General features: G+C 39.5%; 1 protein-coding gene across 1 annotated transcript in view; it reads left to right on the top strand.

Annotated features, from left to right (window-relative positions):
• Window positions 1-19,794, top strand: part of MLIP (muscular LMNA-interacting protein) — a gene marked incomplete at its 5' end in the record, with an annotated part of 59,946 nt that overhangs the window by 250 nt on the left and 39,902 nt on the right. Inside the window, 2 exons of the mRNA XM_009869588.1 lie at window positions 2,262-2,630; window positions 16,054-16,125. Coding sequence (XP_009867890.1) covers window positions 2,262-2,630; window positions 16,054-16,125 — 441 coding nt within the window. The remainder of the gene's footprint in view (window positions 1-2,261; window positions 2,631-16,053; window positions 16,126-19,794) is intronic.

Raw genomic sequence — 19,794 nt, 5'->3', positions numbered from 1 at the left:
TCTTTCCCTTGAAATGCCTCTTAGCTTGTTTTTGGTTTTAATTACCAAGCCTACCAGAATAATTGCACAAGGCTGATATCTGCTCAATAGCCTATTTCTCCTTTGACAGAGTTTGTATTGGAAGGAAAATTTTGCCTCTCTTGATACTGTCCTCTGTCAGTTATGCAAGGCAATATTCTTAGCAGACTGGAAATTCCTTCCTGATCTTCATGGGAGCAAGGGTAGTGTGTGAAGAGTGTTATCACATGGGAATCGACCCAGAGTTGGTCACTGGATCTTGGTTTCAGCGAATGTCAGTGCTGTGGCTTCCAGTAAAGGTGCCAGTCCTTTTTGTAGCTGTGTAGTAACACATCAAAGTGGAAGTTTACTTTTTGGTTTTGGGAGCTTGTGATCCTGTGATGGTGAAGCCAGCGGCACAACATTCCTGGTTTTCCTTCTTTTAGCTAGCCCACAGTTATTTGTTGTTCCTTTCCTGCCTCACAGCACTTAATGGGCTCTTATTTTATTCCATGCTGCTTAAAAGGCAACTGCAGCCCTCAGGTTAATACTAACACTTGTGATGATTCTGCTCTGGGGTAAGAGCTCCTTCCCTGGGACATTGCTGGGACTGCACTTATGGATGCTCTTCCACATAACTTTTCACAGGAATTCACAGTCCTCTTACCTGAACATCCTCCAACATTTTCAGTGTCCTATCTGTCTAAAACGGGGTTAGGTCTGGGCAGAGGATGGATGTGTTTGAAGAGACATACACTGGAATACTATCTTAGTGAGGGTGTTTAACTCAGTACTTACATTTCCAGACACTCACTATTGGTTTTGCTGCAAGTAATGTCCTGGGTAAAGCAGAATCAAGTCTTCCTGACATTTCTTTCCTTGTGTTTCTCTGTAGGCAGAGAACACTTTCCTGGCAGGTGGTGTAGTACTGAGGCCTTTGCAGTACTGATTACTTCCTTTTCTAAAATGTCTAGAAGTGGAACAATATTTTTAAAACCCAATCAACATCAGATAATGAAAATAACACCTCCAAAGTCACACTAGTGGCATCCTCATTTATGGTCAAATATTTTTTTTAAAGAATGGAGCTTCAGGGACTTGTGGAGCTGCAGGCGAAGTGGAAATTTGTAATTACTGTATTCCTCAAGCAGGATTCAAATATGAGCACCATCTACAGGCTTTCTCTTTCAGTACACAATATTTCTTTGCTTATCATAGAATCATAGGATCATAAAGGTTGGAAAGGACCTTTAAGATCATTGGGTCCAACCTGCAGCCCTATACCACCTTAACACTAAACCATCTCCTGAAGTGCCACATCCAGCTGTTTTTCAAACACGTCCAGGTATGGTGACTCCACCACCTCCCTCAGCAACCCATTCCAATGCTTCACCACCCTTTCGGTGAAGAAGTTTTTTTAATATCCAATCCAAACTTCCCCATGCGCAACTTGAACCTGTTCCCTCTTGTCCTGTTGCTATTCACTAGGGAGAAAAGGCCAACACCTGGCTCACTACAGCTGCCTTTCAGGTAGTTGTAGAAAGCCTGATTCCTCCTTCAGGAAACATATGTTTCACCATAGCAGTTTCAATATTGAACAATATGGTGAAGTACATGTTGTATGCCCGGCTTGCGCTACTCCTGCTCTCATCCAAAACATGCTTGAGAAATTATGTACTGGAAGTGGAAGTTGCAGAAAGTATGAAGAACAATTGCGGTCTGTGTTGAGAAACTTGAACATACAGTAAAGCTCTCTGACCTCAGATGCTTTGTCTGCTCTCTTCAGAGAATGCTTTGTCTTAAAGGCCTTTGTTTCTTCATTAATATGTATAGATTTTGTCCCAGATTTGTCTGTCAGACTCCTCTGAGGAGCATTGTCTGCTCCCGTGGATCCCAGGGTCGGGATGCCTTCCCACCGTGTCTGGTGTAGTCTGGTCTGACAGCTCATTCGGCTTGACTGCACCCTCCTTTTCGGTTCCCGCGCCAGCCCCAGGCTTGGGCTATCCTTGTGCTCAGAGTCCCTTGTTGCTCTGCAAGTCTCTGGGAAGGCAACCCCTGTGGCATCGGCCATGGGGGCTGGAAATGGGAGGGGGCTCCCTGGGAAGCTGGTTTCTGCTGGGTGCTCATGCCCAAATTCTTCACTTGCTCTCTGCACTTTTGGTAGAGCAGTGCCAACCACCACTGCAAGCCAAAATTACTTCGTATTTTGGGGGCCACAAATAAAATGAAGCTAATCTGGATCTTTTTCTTCCTATCTTTTGCAGTCTAACACAGTCTCTGGTGAGCTGGCCTTAAAAGGTGAGGCCAGACAGGGTGGTGTGTCCCCTGGCTCTACAGACAGCACCCAGACGACTTTCCAGTCCCCAGGGTGTAACTCCAACAAAAGAGAAATGCAGGAGAATGACCTTTTTAAGGCTGAGTTTATCCTGATTACGGACTCGGGTGATGAAGAAGAAGTAGCTGCTGCCTCGAACAACATTCATCGGCCTTCCAATGGCTACGGTCCCATCAGTGCTCAGCTGCTGGCCACATCTCACATTTCCCCTGGCACCGGGGCAGGGAAACCTCTTGGTGAAGGGCATGTTCCAGGCACTGGGCTTACCCACAGCACTGCTGGTCTGCAAAAACAACAGGTAACCTCTGTTTTAAACTCCAGAGTTAACCTTGGCTTTCTACATCTTTCAGGACGTGGACACTGAATCAGTTTGTAAAGCAGCTTGGCCAATTTAATTAGCATTTCTTTGTTGGCCGTTCCTGTAATGTTTGGACTCTAAGGAGTTGTCCCAACCCTTCTGACGTGCTGCCTTTCCCAGTTGCTCTGGTATATATATGAAGCAGGTAATGCAGGTCTATTATTCTTTCCTTTTAGAGCAGCTCATCATGACAGCAAGTTAATCAGAAAGTGTTAGATTGCTAGCTAATCTAAATTGGTTGCCGTCATTGAAAACAATGGAGCCTGTAGATAATTTGAATTATTAACGTCAGAATTGCCAGGCCTAGTTTTGGTGGTTTTTTTTTTCTCAGAACTCACTCACTGCATTCCTTTATGCTAAAGAAGGAGACTGTAAAATTTTCCTATTTTTCTGATTGTTAGCACTGACATTAAACAGCCGTAATGAACTAATGAAGGTGAAAGGTCCATTTTATGTTGATATTTATAGGGCACATTTTTTGTTTTATTTAAATTTTAAATGGTCACTGTGAGAATTCAGAAAATGGTCTTTGAAATGTTTTGTTTTCAAAATACATCAATACTGTCTGAAAAGTTAACGTTTCCCATCTTGGAAAAAGCACTGATTGTTTTCAAGGGTGTATATGCAGTGGAAAACTCTACCTTCAGGAAAACATCAACATCCTTTTTACATGGAATATTTTTGGACGTTTCCACTGATCTAGTCAGGGCTTCCATCAGTTAAAAGTTCAATTCTTCATCAATACTTTAGAAAAAAAAAAAAGTTAAACGTGGCTACTTTGTCTCTGATAACGAATAGGACTTCCATCTTGTGTTGAAATACTTGTGCTACTCAATTTTTTATCAAATTCTGTGGCAATTTTTGACTGAGGAAATTGTGAATTAGAAATCCACTCTGGTTTGGGATCCACAGCATCATGAAATATTCATTTCTTCTGTGAAACTCCCAGTGAAGTCAGGGAGAATTTTACATGAGGAAAGTGTAAAGATACAGATAAATCTATGTAGAGGAAGCAGCCTGTGAAAGATTAATTGTCCTAGGGAAATACAAATTTACTCCAGCAATGTTCAGCATGTAGATTACAACAGGTTTACTTGGATGTTTTCTTTAAAAGATATTACAGAGATAGGGTCCGTTTTTTGTAAGACTATATGGAAAAATTTAAGTGCTGTAGCATCTTAAGCTTTTAATGACTTGAGAAATAAACAGAGATTTGCCTAGTAAAGTAATAGAAAAATATATATTGCACAGAACAAGGAATTAAAGTCAAACTTTACCAACTATTCACCTGAAGGTGATGTAGTATGTGGTATGAGTAATGCATATCTCATCATTATTCATAAGTCACGGGTTTTCAGGGCTGTAAGTACTTCCTCAGTCTTCATTATCTATCTCTGCCTGTCTCTATCACTTAATAAAAGGGTGTTTTTCCAAAGCTACCTTTGACTGATGTTGGAATTCTCCTTTAATATTTCCTTAGGCATCACTCTTTCTGTCTTATTATCTAGTGAAGCATCATCAGTTCAGAAATACAAAAAGATTAAATAGATGCATTATTTATCCATTTGTAGGTTTCCTTTGTACAAAGGGTTACATATATGTTCATATAATATTCCTTATTATGTTCATTTAAAAGCATAACCAGACTGTGGGTTTCCTGTCAGAGGTGAGAAAAACAAGGATGAGCATTGGGGAGCATTTTATTGAACAGGAGATGACTCTGACTGATCCGAAGGATTCCTACAGTTTCATTCAAAAGAGTGGTGAGGCACTGGAACAGGCTGCCCAGGAGAGTGGTGGAGTCACCATCCCTGAAGATATTCAAAAAGTATGTAGATGTGGAACTTCAGGATATAGTTTAGTACTCATGGTAGTATTAGGTTTATGGTTGGAGCTGGTGATCTTAGAGGTCTTTTCAAACCTTCGTGATTCTATGATTCACTTCTGACTTTGTTTAAATGAAAGAAAAACAAGAAAATATTGAGAAAAATGGAAGGTTCTGTTGTTCTTTGTGGTGTGAAGGTCCTGACTGATGTTGGAAAATGCCATGCTATATTCAAAGTATGAAAAAAACCATTTAGTTAAAAAAACCCCAGTTATTCTGGTCTGGTTATATGGTTATATCTGGAAATTTCTGGTGCTAGTTTACTGTGCTTTTTTTTTTTCTTTTAATGTTAAAGAATGTCTAGCCAAACACAAACAAAGACAAACTCCTGCCCTTAAGAGTTTACCCTTTGGGGTGAGTGGGATATCTGCTCCACTGAATGCCAAAAGATGAACTCGGAGAAACTTCTTGACTCACCATGGGGGATCAGTGGCCAGAAGGCTTTTTTTAGCTAGTCAGTCACTTGACATTCCTCTGCCCAGTGCATATCATCTAGTCTGGCTTTTCCAGACATATCAGTCAAGAGTTCCTACAAACTCCTGGCACTGCAAGGAGGAATGCATGTTCCATGTTGGGAGACACCAAATTATTCTGAATGTCATCTATATTAATTAGAATTCAGCTCATAATCTGATTTACTGTACTATCTCCAGAGATTTTTTCAAGTTATCCACAGTCTCCAGTACTTCTTTCTGATCTTCTGGTTCTCAAGTTGCAGGCTTGGTATGGTTGTATTTTTTTTTCTTTCTATAATCAAATTCCACTGAGATCAAAGCACAGTTGACTAGCACCAGGACCAGGTCTACACCAAGCCGTATCTTTTCTCAGACATAATTTTTGCCTTTTGGACTCTTAATTTGTCACACACTTTCCCTTTTCCTGTTTGACCAGCGTATCTGTCAAAGCCTCGATGGTATAAGTAACCACATTTTTGTGCCCTTCCAAAAACAATGTGATCTCACCAGAAAGACAGCTTGCGTTGTGTCCAGGTCAGCTCTGCCATTTGAAATGTGCTGAAAGTCTGCTGGGTAAGGCTTAATACTAAGACTATAACCTCTCTGATATTTTTGCAATCATCATCTATGAGACATCAAGACTAAGTGCTAAGGTAACCTTGCCACCTATTTCAACTATGTTTACATATTTTTGGGAAACGTATATGTGAAGTGCTCCTGAGAAGAGAAGAAGTCCTCAAGGTTGGATCACAAGCCAAAGGAACAAAGCCACTTCAGTTACTCACTTCCTCTGCCCTAATTCAGTACAACTACAGAAGTGTTTTAAACCAGTAGAGAAACTGAACGGGAAAAAAAAAAAAGAAAAGGCAAACCAAATTTCATTGATCGAGGGAATCTTAAGCAGTCACTCACCCCCAAATTCAAGAGAGATGTGAAGAAAGGAATGAGGGTCCAGCACAAAGCTAAAAATGTGGCTGAGGCACATGTAAGCTGAGGCTGAGGTAGATAGCTTTGTAGACTCTCACCAAGAGGCAGCCAAGGAGATTGCCCACAACTACTTGAAGAGCAGTTACAAGCATGAAAGAGATGTCCCAGGCAGACATCTGGAGGAGTTTCCTGACTGGGAGGTGGAGCAGCACTGACACGGGCTGTCCAGGGGTTGCTGGAGCCACCTCTGTTAGGGGCTTTAGAGACTTGGTGAGACATGGCCACAGCTGACTTGACCCACTGGTGTTGGTGAGAGCCCTGCTTTGAGTAGGAGGCTGGACTAAATGACCCCCAGAAGTCACTTCCAACAAACTTTGATTGTGATTCTATGATCCTGTAAATAAGAGAGTAATCTTCTATAGATGCAGTTAATACTGTAATACAACAGCAAAATCTCTTCAGAAGACTTGAATAAAGGCTCGATTAGTTCACTGGTGTTCAGACTAGAGGAAGACTACTGCAAAATGTCTTTATCATATTTGCAGGAGCATATTTATCATCTGTTACCATGAACACTTTCCTTGCTGCTTGTAAATCTCTCTTATTAAGTTTTACTAATCAGAAATCATTGCACATCCTGCTCTTTCATTATGGAGTTTCACATCATTCCTCATTTTCCTTCAATCCATTGTTTTTGTAAGGGAATTTTTTCTATTCCATTTTGAATTCTCCACTTTTTTTGGTAGTTGATCAGCTTCCAGAGCTCATTATTAAATTCAGGAGGCCGATCCAAATTACCAAATATATTACTGTGCTGCTTTTTAACTTGTTAAATAGATTTATATTTCATTACTTATTTAATACTATTTTTTTAGAATGCCTAAAATCTTGGTAAATTATTCTCAATTTCCAGTATTTTTTCTTATTCTTAATTAATAGCTTTTTCACAAGAGTCATAACTTCTTAATACAGTAGAATACATGGTATAATAATATAATGGATATTAATTTATATATTCTAATATTTACCCTGCATACATCCATTGTTTTTCCACTTCAAAATGGAACACCTTAACGTATGTATAAAATAAGGAGAAGTTAGTGTGATTGTAAAGGCATTCGATAGCTGGTGTTTATTTCTATAAATCAAGGCATTCCCTTGGCTTTTCTGAAGGTATCTTATACAGAAAGTGTCTTCAGTTTACAAGGCTTGCTATTTATATGATATCACTTAGCAGGAAGAGATACAAGGGCTAATAGGGTTCTGATGTGCACGTTTAGTCTATACTTAGCTTTTTAGTTACTCTTTAGCCCTTAAAAGCCTTTAAGTCTTGCTCTTCTGTCACAGCTTCTTCTATCACGTGCTCTCACTTGAAAATTTTTTGTTCTTATTTTTTGATTTTGTGATGTGCAAATATTATATGATATAGTCATAATCATCATATTTCCTCTTTCTTATGGAAGAAACATTTGTACTAAAATATATAATTCATATTTTGAGCCACAGCCATGTGCAAGTCATGTATGTAGAAACTGAATTGTATAGTCTTTTATAGTAGAATTATGTCATCTTGTCAGGGCATCAAATGGTACATAAATAGGTTTTCTTATATTTATATGAACTTTGTAGGGATTAGAGCCAATTTCTTTGCTTTCAAATTGCTCAGTCAAAAGTTATGTGATAATTTGTAGCCTTTTGGTTTTACAGTTGACTTAGTTCACTACTTCACACTGATACGCTTTATTCATGTTGTGTATACCCCAGTTTTTAATTTTAGCATTGTAATAACTTGGAAGATTTTGAGAGAATTTTTTTCTTTAGAAGCATAAAACTCTATAAAATGTTGATAATATACTTGTATGCTCTAATTAGTTTTGACAAATCCTAATTAGAATAAGGATAAAGGCACTCATGAAAGAGCTCATTACTGTTTTATTGGTATATTGTAAGACTGTAGAGAAGGGGATAAGGACTCATATGCCTGCAAACTGTCAGATGCACTGCTCTGTGAATGACAAGAAGAGTGAAAAACATACTGGACATCTGATTTAAATAGTTCTGAGCAAATTTCTTGTTCTGATATCACAGTGCTGCAGAAGATGTTTACTGAATAAGTACTCGACTTGAATCTCATTTATAGAAAGACTACTTTCCACTGAACTTGTAGAGTGAGATGGGACAATATTGCAACGTTCTCGCTTTTCATTGTGTTTATGCAATGCAAATGGCATCACATGATTGGGGACACTGATGTAACAACTGCCTCCAGTTTTAGCTAGAGTGAAAAATACAGTAGCCTTGAACATTTTTTATGGCAACAAAACTGAGGTCTCATAAAAACAAAGTAACACATAACTTGTCTGCACTCAGTCACCTCCCCTGAGAGCCTTATCCATAAGGGTGTATCCTCAAGTTTAAGACAGTCCTGTGCTTTTAACCCACAGAGCAGTACTAATGGAAACACTATATGCATGGCCACAGGACTGAAATGTGGGGTGCTTAGCAGTTCCACAGGTTCCACCTATGTTAATATTTCTGTTTTGTTTTTTTTTCTCCAGTTAATTTCTACTCTTTCCATCTCTGATCATCTTTCCTCTAAACCACCTGCTGTCCACTTAATTTCTCCAACTAATCAGAAAGTAGTGCGTGGTGCCACGGTTAACCTGAATCAAGCCTCTTCGCTGGAAGACTCCTGTAACAACTGGCAGTCAGCAACTGGGTTTTCTAAGCAAGATTCATCTCTCTACTTTCAGCCTGCTTCCCATAGTTCATCTCCCTCCACGTCTAAAACACCCTCTTCTGCTTCAAACAGTTGTTACTCCACTCCTCTACTGTATGATAACCTGCAAACACCAAGTCTCTATAACCCTGGCTGTGTTTGCACAATTGGAGGCTTCTCCACAAGATCTGTTTCAACAAAGAGTCCAAGTCTTTCCCCTAATCCACTGCAATCAGCTGAAATTCAAAGATCTTCAGCTCAGCCTTTATCCCCCAGTTCTTCCAAAAGATTGAACACTTTATCTCCTGTCCCTCTACATATAATAACACATTCACTATCACCCAGCCCTAAACCTTTGTCTCCACCCTCTGTTTATGGCTCCTCTTCAACAATATGTAGTATGAATGAGCCTTGCACACAAATGTCATCTAGAGGAAATTTAGCAAAGTCCAGAGTCAGATCCCCTCTGCCAACTAGACTGACCCTTTTAACTGCTATTTTGAGATCAGGCTCTTCTCAGAGGAGACTGCTTTCTCCTGCTTCTTGCCCCACATTTTCTCCTAGCTCCCTCAGTTCCTCAACACTTGCAATAGATCAAAAGTCCAAAACAACACCCCCAACCCCTAAGAAATCTGTTTCGAGCCCTCCTATGAGGTCAGATTCTCCCAGTAGAGAGGAATATTGTCTTTCAGGATGGGCTCGGCATCTGTCTTTACCCTCCAAGCTTCATCCCAATCCCACCCCTCGGGCGAGGTCCCTTTCTCCTAAAAAACACCTTCCAGTCAGAATGCTTTCTCCAGACTCCAAAAGTCCTCTGTCATCCCCCAGCTTCTCTCATAGAAAATCAGTAGCCTCTCCAGGTTTGCAGTCTACGCTGCCTCCTCCTCGTGCCCCAACACCCCTTGCACACCCTACCTCTCCTTCCCCAGAAGGTCTGCCGTGTGCTGCCTCCACGTCCCAGGCACCTCAGAAGTCCCAGAGAGTACGCACTTACTCACCCATCTTTACCTGCCGGTCATATCCTTTGCTTTCTTCTACCAGTCCTAGTGGCGTATTCTCCCCCACCCTAGAAAAACACTCATCTCCTTCCCCACATCTTTTGCATTCAACTTCTGGATCTAAATCAGATTTATCCCAAACATCTGTTCAGGAGATGAGTGCCTCCTCTCCTACCCCTTCAGACGTCTCAAAGCAGTGGTCTCTCCCACGCCCTCATTCTACCCCACCAGTTCCAGCCACTGGTAATATTAATTTCCATCCACTGCGGCTTAGTTCTTCATTGGTGCACAGAAATTATAGGTCTAATTTCTCCTCTCCAAGACCTGAGCAATCTGCCACCTCACCAGTGCTAAAGTGCAGATCTCCTGTCTCAAACAAGTCACCAGGCACATTGCCATCAAGACCCAGAGAGCTGACTTCACCACAGTCTTTTTCCCTGCCTCCTGGCCATGAAAACATCAAACCCAAGGTACTCTTGGTGCATGCTTATTTTCTAATAGTTCTTCTTCTTGAAAATCATATCTATGTTGCACAAAGCTAATAAAATAAATAAGATACAGAACAAAATCTTTTAAAAGGAATATTGTCTATATTGATAACGAAGACTAAATCCTACCATATCAAATAGTATCTTCTGTATTATGGGGAAGATGCTGTAGCATAAAAGTAAAATATTTATTCATGAATGGGAGGAGATACTACTGAAGATAGACTTTATTCATGAGTGGGAGGAGATACTACTGAAGACAGATTTGTGCCCAGTGGCTCTGATATACATTTGGTGCATTTTTCTATGACGTTCACCTAAACCACTGTTGTGTCAAAAAAGAAATAAGGAAATATATTCTATACAACCCATGCTAATGTAAATCCACAGGAAAGAAGGGGAGGGACTCTATCACAGAGTGTAGTGATAGGACAAGGGGTAACAGTTTCAAATTCAAAGAGAGTAAGTTTAGATTAGATATTAGGAAGAAATTATTTTCTGTGAGGTTGGTGAAAAATTGAAACAGATTGCTCAGAGAAATTGTAAATATCCCCTTCCTGGAAGTGTTCTGGGCCAGGCTGGATGGGGCTTTGAGAAACCTGGTCCACTGGGAGGTGTTCCTGCCCATAGAAGGGGAGTTGGAACTAGGTGATCTTTAGGGTCCCTTCCAACCCAAACTCTTCTATGGTTCCGTGTATTCCCACTGAAAGAAATAGAAGCATGGTGATCTTTGATGCAGGGCTGAGCTATAAGGAGCTCAATCTGATTGATGTGAACTGGCTGTTCCAGAGACAACTGATTCCCAAGGACCTCCTCCCGCCTGCCCTCCCTGCTCCCCAGGAGGCTGTACTCACCCCAGACACTCTGGGAGGAGCCCAGGGGCACGGCTGAACTCAGCCCGAGCAGGGACTTTGGGGCTGAGAGTCAGAGAGGGAAGACAAGGACATTCTCCTCTTTCTTCCCCTTCTTTAGTACTTCTCTGATCTTGTGCTAGACAGAGGATGAGAGGGGAAAAAAAAGCCAAGTTTTCTACAACATGAGCTACTGCTAGTGTGAAAAATCTCACACCGGGTGGATCATAATCCCACTGGTTTTTATCCACCTACAGCGGGACGGGGCAGCCCCGGGAAAGAGAACAAGCAATGATGGCAATTGCTGCAGAAAGGCTTGGGAACCCCTTTAAACCTAAAGATAAACCTCAAGAATGGGAGAGGAAAGGAAAGGAAAGGAAAGGAAAGGAAAGGAAAGGAAAGGAAAGGAAAGAGGAAAGGAAAGGAAAGGAAAGGAAAGGAAAGGAAAGGAAAGGAAAGGAAAGGAAAGGAAAGAAAAGAAAAGGAAAGGAAAGGAAAGGAAAGGAAAGGAAAGGAAAGGAAAGGAAAGGAAAGGAAAGGAAAGGAAAGGAAAGGAAAGGAAAGGAAAGGAAAGGTGATCAAAACACATGCAGCATGTAGGTGAAAAGAAAAGAAACTTCTATGCAAAAGGAAGAGCTGGTGGCAGAAGACATCAGAGCTGCAAAGGGCTTTTAAACCTCTTTTATCTTACCACTGTGTTCTGTGCTTCCTCTGTGCCTCTTCCTTTTCAAGCTCTGCCCATCACCAAAAGGCTATCACAGCTTCTCGATTTATTTATTCACAGCACAAAATTACACTCTGGTCTGCCAGATCTAGTTGTGTCAGATATGTTCCTAACAGCTTGGCCATGGCAGGGGTGACCTGAACTGCTTGGAAAATGTTAATTGAAAATGAGAGGTTTAAATCAGCACAAAGTAGCAATTGTCAGGAATGGTTCTTTTAAAAAACCAAGCAACTCAGGAGGACCCATTGTGCCAAGCACAGCTGTACAGTGTTGCTACACCCTGTCAGTATTACTTAATGAAACAAAAGGAGAAATGAAAATGTAGAAAGTCAAAAAAACCTGCCCCTGAGACAAAGCTGGAAGGCATGACCGAGCTTTCAGATTGCAAAGCAGTTATGGTTTCTGCTAGTCAGTGCAATAATCACTGTGTGAGTCCCTGGCACTAAGGAATTTCTCTGCCTGTGACACAGAGCTATTGCCTGGATTTATATTCGCAGAGATTATTAAACTCTTTCTGTCTTTCCTAATGTCTCTTTTCCTGCTAATTCTGCTTTATCAGGCAATATGGTGGCACTTCTGAAACTGGCACACCAACCTAGAGAGACTGGGAGAGCATCCACCAGTTTAACAGACTTGGACTGTTAGTCTGGCACAATTTTTAATAATGCAGACAAAGCTGGCTCCACCAGGGATGTGGAAGACTGAAATCTCTAAATAAAAGGTGGCTGGATATTCAGTGTAGGAAAGGTCTCTTGTGGCTTTAAAATATGAAGCTGAGACTTCATTTACAGTTAATAAGAGTGTGCATTTAGCACCTCCTCCCTTTCCTCCTGCTCCCATTCATTTCCATACCTATTTTATGGCATAATTCAATGAATTTTGCTAATGTGTTAATTGTATCAGTCTCTCTGATAACATTCCTGGCTCAAATCACAGTGTATTTCCAGAGAAAAAGGAAAAGATTGAGGAGAGACAACATTTAGGTCTCTTTAGTACCAATCAGCTCAACTTCAGAGGTGGACAAAAAGCAGGTTGCTCCATCTGATGACTGTTGATGCATGTCAAAATTCTTGCATGTATGAATGTACTAAGAGAATATCAAGAGAAAAGCACAGCATCTACAAGTGCTTGACTTTGACATGTGTAATTTTGCAACCTTAATATTGCTTCAACAATGATTAGGACATGTATTAAACCAATGCTTATTAAACTAGAATTTTGACATTACCTGTGCTTTTCAGTATTCACATCAAACTGTTTCATTGGCATGATATCAAAGCAATTACGCAAAAAGGATTCTTTTATGAAGAGATTTTATGTCTATGCCTGTGCATGCACAAATTCATGCAAATCAAAGAATAACCTATGAATTTATTTAACTGTTTGCATTTGTATATGTAATCACATATGCTTTCCCATACTTTATATATTTAGCTTTAAGGTCGCCAATGATTTAAAAATATGACTGTTTTACAAAGTGAATGTAAGCATAACTCCACAGATCAATGTGGAGCATGAACTGTGGATGACCATGGGAAATAAAACCCCTCTCCCTGGACCTTGCAGGCACTTTAATAGTCTCCTCATTAACTTAATAAAGCAAAACGAATGGTAGGATGGAGTGGAGACAGAAAACACTGCTGATTCTGCAGGAACAGATTAGAACAATGTTGTCTGAAAACTCTTTGCAGTGGTATCATTCCTACATAGTCTTTGGTTTTTCCTATTTGAGTGTAGCATAGAAATGCATGTATGTCTACCCAAAGCAGCTGGGGAACATACTAACTGTAGCAACACGGAGCTCAGCACAGCTCCAAAACCTATCACAGAGCAAGAAAGGTTACTTATGAGGAACTCTACCATGGTCACTTGCTGATTTTTAGCCTCTATACATACATGTCTAGCACACTTTGCAATGCCTTGTGGATGCTCTGCGTGATCACTTGAGCAAGAAAAGTAGAACATTTTCTCCAAAACTTCCCAGGCTGATATTTACTTGAGCTTTGATATCGAAATTTCTTTGCTTCTGACTGGACTGTGGCGCAGGCCAGCAGACCTAACTGTCTGTGGTTGTTTAAAAATACCACTAGATTCCTATAAAACAGTTCATTAAATTTATTTTGGCGTTGAAGGATAGTTTTAAGTAATGTGAATTAATGTGTCAAAAACCATATTCATATAAATAAGAATCTGAATTAAAGACCTTCCACATATCTCAGACATAGTGACAGTAACACTTTGCTAATAAGTTTTACAGATTCTGGAAGTGATAAAGCACATTGAAGCAGCATAGAAACTTTAACGTTTTAACAGTCTGGTATGTCTTTGTTTAGTATATGTGACAGTACAACTAACTTCAAAGTGGTCACATCATTCTCTTCATGTACGACACCCATCTCAACATATGTAAAACTACGGACTAGTGAAGATGTTTCATTTTGGTGTTCAGTTGCACAATTTTCCTGATTGAATATCAATTATAAAGAAACAGGGATACATTTTAATATTTGGAATTTTGGTCTTCCATCTTACTTCAGTGAGCAGTATTTTACGTCTTGCCTGCATATAGGCATAGTATATACATATATATACACATTAATCTACACACATTTATAGCAGAGTGTTGTTGTCTAAATGTTCAAAGGGCGGGATTCAACATGTGACTTTTGACACCTGAAAGTTAGATATCCAAGCACAACTTGGGCAATTCTATGATAGCTAATGGAAAGAAACAAATGTATATACAGGGTGATTTTATTTTACCTTTCTAAGTGCCTATTTTGGGATAAGATGAATTATCCTGCAGAAATATCTATGACTATAAAAGGCATTAGTTTTGACTGAAGCCCCTAAATGATAGACATTTAAGTTGGAATCACTAAATCTCATATAAATCACTACCCACCCTGACTCCCCCCCCAAATAAAAGTACAGTTCTAGAATTTACATTCTTCTGCTTTGTCAGACTGTTCGTTCAATATGATTACTGTGATATTGCCTTCTTGAATGTCTGCCATTCTCCAACTTCTGACTAAGAAATAGGAGTCAAATTGAAAGCAAACATAATATTATGCACAGAAAGAATTAAAAGGTGGTGTTCTACAATATTTCAAGAGAGGTACGAGGATGATATGTTTCACTTATCTGAATTAAAATTTTGGCCTCTTTGCTGTCATAAAGACTTTTGTTGGATATAAAGAAAAGGAGAAAGTGACAAAAGAGTGACCCAAAATATAGCAGCCTGTTATGTCTTAATCACCAGTGTTTACTGTTGCAGACAATTGTACATTAAAAAGCCTGAACTAATTAACAAATAACTTTATTTCTGGGTGAATATCACAGAAAAATATCAATCAATAGCCCAAACTCTGTTATTGTGTGCATTTATGATTTTTATTAGAATGTTGCTGAAAAGGGAGCAAAGTAACAAATCTCTATTTAATTGTTAAAAAATAAATAAATTCCAGTAGACATGTGACTAAGAATCCTAGCTCTTGAACTTATGTAGGTATAGAAGAATCTCATCAATCATTTAAAAATTACTGAATTCAACTTCCATAATTACAAAGAAAATGTAGAAAGTTTTCTTTCTAAAGAGATAAAAATAGCTGGGCAAACTAATATAGTATAAAAAAAAAGTTTCTTTATAAGAATCAGTTTTAAGGCTGATCTTAGAATTTTTATACCCAAAATCAAAAGACATTTTGCATGGTCTCTATGCTTGGTTAGAATGTGAAAGTTCCTATACTTATTTTGAAGCATTTATTTGGGTGGTTATTTGTTCAGGAGATGAAAAGCTGTGTCATGACAATCTGTGTCACAAGTAATTCAGCATTTAGGGATCCTGATCAGTCTCAGTAAAGCCAATCACAAAAATCCCTCTGACTTTGTGGTCCAGGATCATATCACACAGCAGCAACTGTTGAGGTGCCTGTAGTGACAGACATAGCTGTGTATTATTGTACAAAATCACAAGCAAACTTGGAAAAACTCCTGATACTCATTTAAGAATAGTAGTCAGCAGAAGGTGGTCAAAATCCCTTTGGAAGTTATAAGCTGGTAGAGGGAATTTGCTTAATTCCTAAATGCAAAAGACAGACATTACTGTGCATTAAAGTCTTAACAGAAACACTAAATTTTCTCTAAGAAATAGCTTTCCTGGGTGATATGGTAGCATTGTATTGTTGCAACGTGTCTACAAGACAGTTGGAATCATCTTTCATTCTGTCGTACCTTTTCCCCCTCTTCCCTCTCTCTCCCTATCCCCCTTCTACCCTGTTTTACTTCTCTTCCTGCTCTCTGGTTTACCCTTTTAGCAGTACAAGATCAAGACAAGCTACAAGGCATTTGCAGCAATCCCTACAAACACATTACTTATGGAACAGAAGGTTAGTGTTTGCTCAAAGACATGGGAGTTGTGTTTTATGTTTGAGAACATCCAACTTCATGTACATATTCTGACATTTCTGGGGGGGATACTGCAGAATGTTAAGCTCTGGGAACTAGCTGCTCAGGGTTATAATTCCAGCCATTTTTGAGGGTCAACCACTCTCCACTGAAGATCAAAGCCTTCATAAATCTGAATTTCTGCTAATAAATTTAGTGTAAAAAAAAGTCTCCTAAAGGAATTGCCATCTATGGCAATATCTCAAAGTCTGTTTTGTGTGGAAAGTGTCTGGAGCACTACTATCCTGGGACCTACAAATTAGTAGATCTTGATCACTTCATGGTTATTCAATGGCTATGCTGATACTACTAAATTTAACATCCACAGATACGCAAATTTGATCAGTTGTATTGTTAAACTGTGAGAAGAGTCCTGGCCATTGCACTGACCTCTGTTAACTACATTTCTCCCAAACAACTTCCCTGAGTACCTCAACAGTCAGCATGGGCTGGGGTTCTGTTCCTAGTACGTAGTTTGGAGTAAAAATCCTTTTCTGAAGGATAGTATGATAGATCCAAAGAACAGTGTTTAGTGCATTTATTTACTACCAAAGACACAGCCAACAAAGGCTGGGTGGTATACCACTTGTTCAGATAATATGTCTTTGGAAGTCAATAAAAAAAATCAAATATTGCATGAAGGCTTCAAAGTATGCAACAATGTTTATTTCTAAAGTTTTTTTCCCAAATTAGTTTTGTACAAAATAGCCCACTAAGTTTAACAAAAATTTCCTATGATGAGCAATGAGCTAAGTGTCTTATAAGTTTAAAGACATGTTTAATCACTTTGATATCCAGTATATAGCTTTATCAGAAAAATCTTTCTGTGCACCTAGTTCAGGAACTTAGCCTCTGATTAATTTCTGCAAGATTAAGCATTTCTAACTGCACATTTAAATATGTATTCATGTACAGAGCTCACTTGATTTCGCTAGGAGTTTGCAGAGGCTTTAAAACATTAAAGAGAGTGAATTTAACTGTGTAAAAATTCTGAAGATGATAATTTTGTCCTTGAAATAGTAGTGATTGTGATCTAGTAGTTATCAGTTTTCTGCTATAAATAAGATATTTTTTTCCAGAAAATAGACATTCTTTTCCAATGTTCTTTTATTCCAAAATGATTTTTCAGTCATTTGTGTAAACCCTGATCCCTCCTTACATTGAACGAAGGTTATGTCTGCATTAACATGCAGTGTGGTCCAATAGAAAAGGCTTTGTAGAGGAAAAAAAAGCTGATGCAGGGGATTCTAGACCCTTATGTATTTTGAATGTATTTTGGGAGGGTTTTTTTTTTCACAGAGTGCCTATTAGTGGCTGGAAGCATTTGGTAGACTCCTGAAGTGCTACTTCAAGACTGACTTAATCTGAGAGGCATCCAGTTTGTGCACTCTAAGACTGCACTATGCAAACCAAGCCTGGCAGGTGAATTTGAGCAGGGTATTAACTTTGAAAGCACAGTCCTGACATGAACTAGTGAGTTAAAGTCAGCTATCTGAATGTAATTTTTCAGAAGAAAGAGTCTCGCTGATGTTATCTGGGGCATTGACTCACAAGTCGTATGCTACATTTCCCCATTTCATAAGACTGAACTGTACAATCTAATGCCAGTATCTGTAGAAAAAGTATAAAAGATACCAAAACGATATCTATTTGTAGATAGACATTTTTGATTATCCACCACTTCATTGAAAATGCTAGCTTTGATGTATGCCTCAGTAGCAAAATCACAGTTATATAAAACTAATAAATCAATTTTCTGCTACAGGATTTGCCTTCAAGAGAGGTTTTTGACTAATTTACTTTATAAACAATATATTTCAGCATGGTCTGGCTACGTGTTTCTCTCATCTTGGAATTCATCCATACCAGCAGCTAATTATAGCTCTTAAGCTAGTCCTTTTATGTTAGCTGATATACACTTGGATATAGCTCTTAAAGAAGCATGAAAGTCCCACATGGCACACACAGGCCTCGTTGTACCAAATCCAAGTATTGTCCCCAAAAATGCTGGTGAAGGAGGTGGGAAGGAAATCATGCCGCATTGTAGCTCGGTGACAGTAATTATCGCGCTCACTTTGTGGACTGCATTTTATACCCTGGATTAAAAGGAGACAGATGCAAAATAATAAGATTTTAACTACAGAAGTGTTGTTCTGTTAAGATAATTGTTATGCGGAGAAGAAGTTTTCATGCGGCTTTTTTGTTTAGCAAGGAATACCTGCAAAGCACAGATATTACTCAGCTGAATGCATGATTAGAAATATATCATCTCCTTAAAGTGCTCAAAAAGCTTTTTTCTAGGCAATTGACCTGGAAATGTACATTCTCAGAAGTCAACTTTTTCCACTGTGTGAGTAATTATATTACTTAATTTGAGCCGTCATGAGAAATAAGATTAGTCAGAACTGTGATGTGAGTGATCCTAGTGACAATTCATCTGCAGGATTAATTAGATCCCTTGACAGAAAACTGTCGTTTATATGTCATGCAAGGTACAATGCTTTTTCTGCCTTGAAAATGTCTCCTTGCGTCTTTTTCAAGTAATTTTTTTCTTCTACATGTGTCTAGATGCTTTAATCTCAGCCAGCATTTTTCACCTTCTTCTTATGAAGCCATTGAGCTGTCATCATCTTATTGATTTTCCTAGAACATATTCTTACCTCCAATTCTCTTGCACAAAGTGAGTTGCTCAAATCTGTGCTTATTAGCAGAGAAGACTTATTGACTACTTACGTGTATACTATGGTAACCTTAGAAGTGGCTTAATCTCATCAAATCTCATAACTGGCATGTTTTCCAGCTCTTTGAGTTTGTATGAACATGAGTTTGTATGAACATGAGTTTGAGTTTGTACGGCAGAAAAGGACCTGGGTGTTCTAATTGACAGCCGGCTGAATATGAGCCAGCAGTGTGCCCAGGTGGCCAAGAAGGCCAACGGCATCCTGGCTTGTATTAGAAATTTTGTGACCAGCAGAAGAAGGGAGGTGATTGTCCCTCTGTACTCGGCACTGGTGAGGCTGCACCTGGAGTATTGTGTTCAGTTTTGGTCACCTCAGTATAAGAGAGATATCGAGGTGTTGGAGCGAGTGCAGAGGAGGGCAACAAAGCTGGTGAAGGGCCTGGAGAACAGACCTTATGAGGAGCCATTGAGGGAGCTGGGTCTGTTCAGTTTGACGAAGACGAGGCTGAGGGGGGATCTCATCATGTTCTACAATTAGTTGGTGCTGGTCTCTTCTCACAGGTAATTACGGACAGAACCAGGGGGAATGGTTTCAAGTTCCAACAGGGCAAGTTTAGGCTGGACATTAGGAAGAAATTCTTCATGGAAAGAGAGGTCAGACACTGGAATAGACTGCCTAGGGAGGTGGTTGAGTCATCATCCTTGGATGTATTCAAGTGTCGCTTAGATGTGGTGTTGGGTGTAACTTTCTTCACAGCTAGAATAGCAAAAACTTGTTTTTAAGGGACATATCCTCAGCATGATCAGGCTTTTCTAGGGAACAGCAAGAGCTGGCTGCTCCTCTGTGAAGGTGAACTGGAAGCCAGGGTGACAGCAAGCCTGGCAGGACAGTGTCCTCACCAGCAAGGGCATAGCTCCACAGTGCCTGTGC

The sequence above is a fragment of the Apaloderma vittatum genome, unplaced genomic scaffold (genome assembly GCF_000703405.1).
Source record: "Apaloderma vittatum isolate BGI_N311 unplaced genomic scaffold, ASM70340v1 scaffold18575, whole genome shotgun sequence".
NCBI lineage: Eukaryota > Metazoa > Chordata > Aves > Trogoniformes > Trogonidae > Apaloderma > Apaloderma vittatum.
The sequence above is the reverse complement of the archived record's forward strand: the minus strand, read 5'-3'. Positions and strand labels throughout refer to the sequence as shown.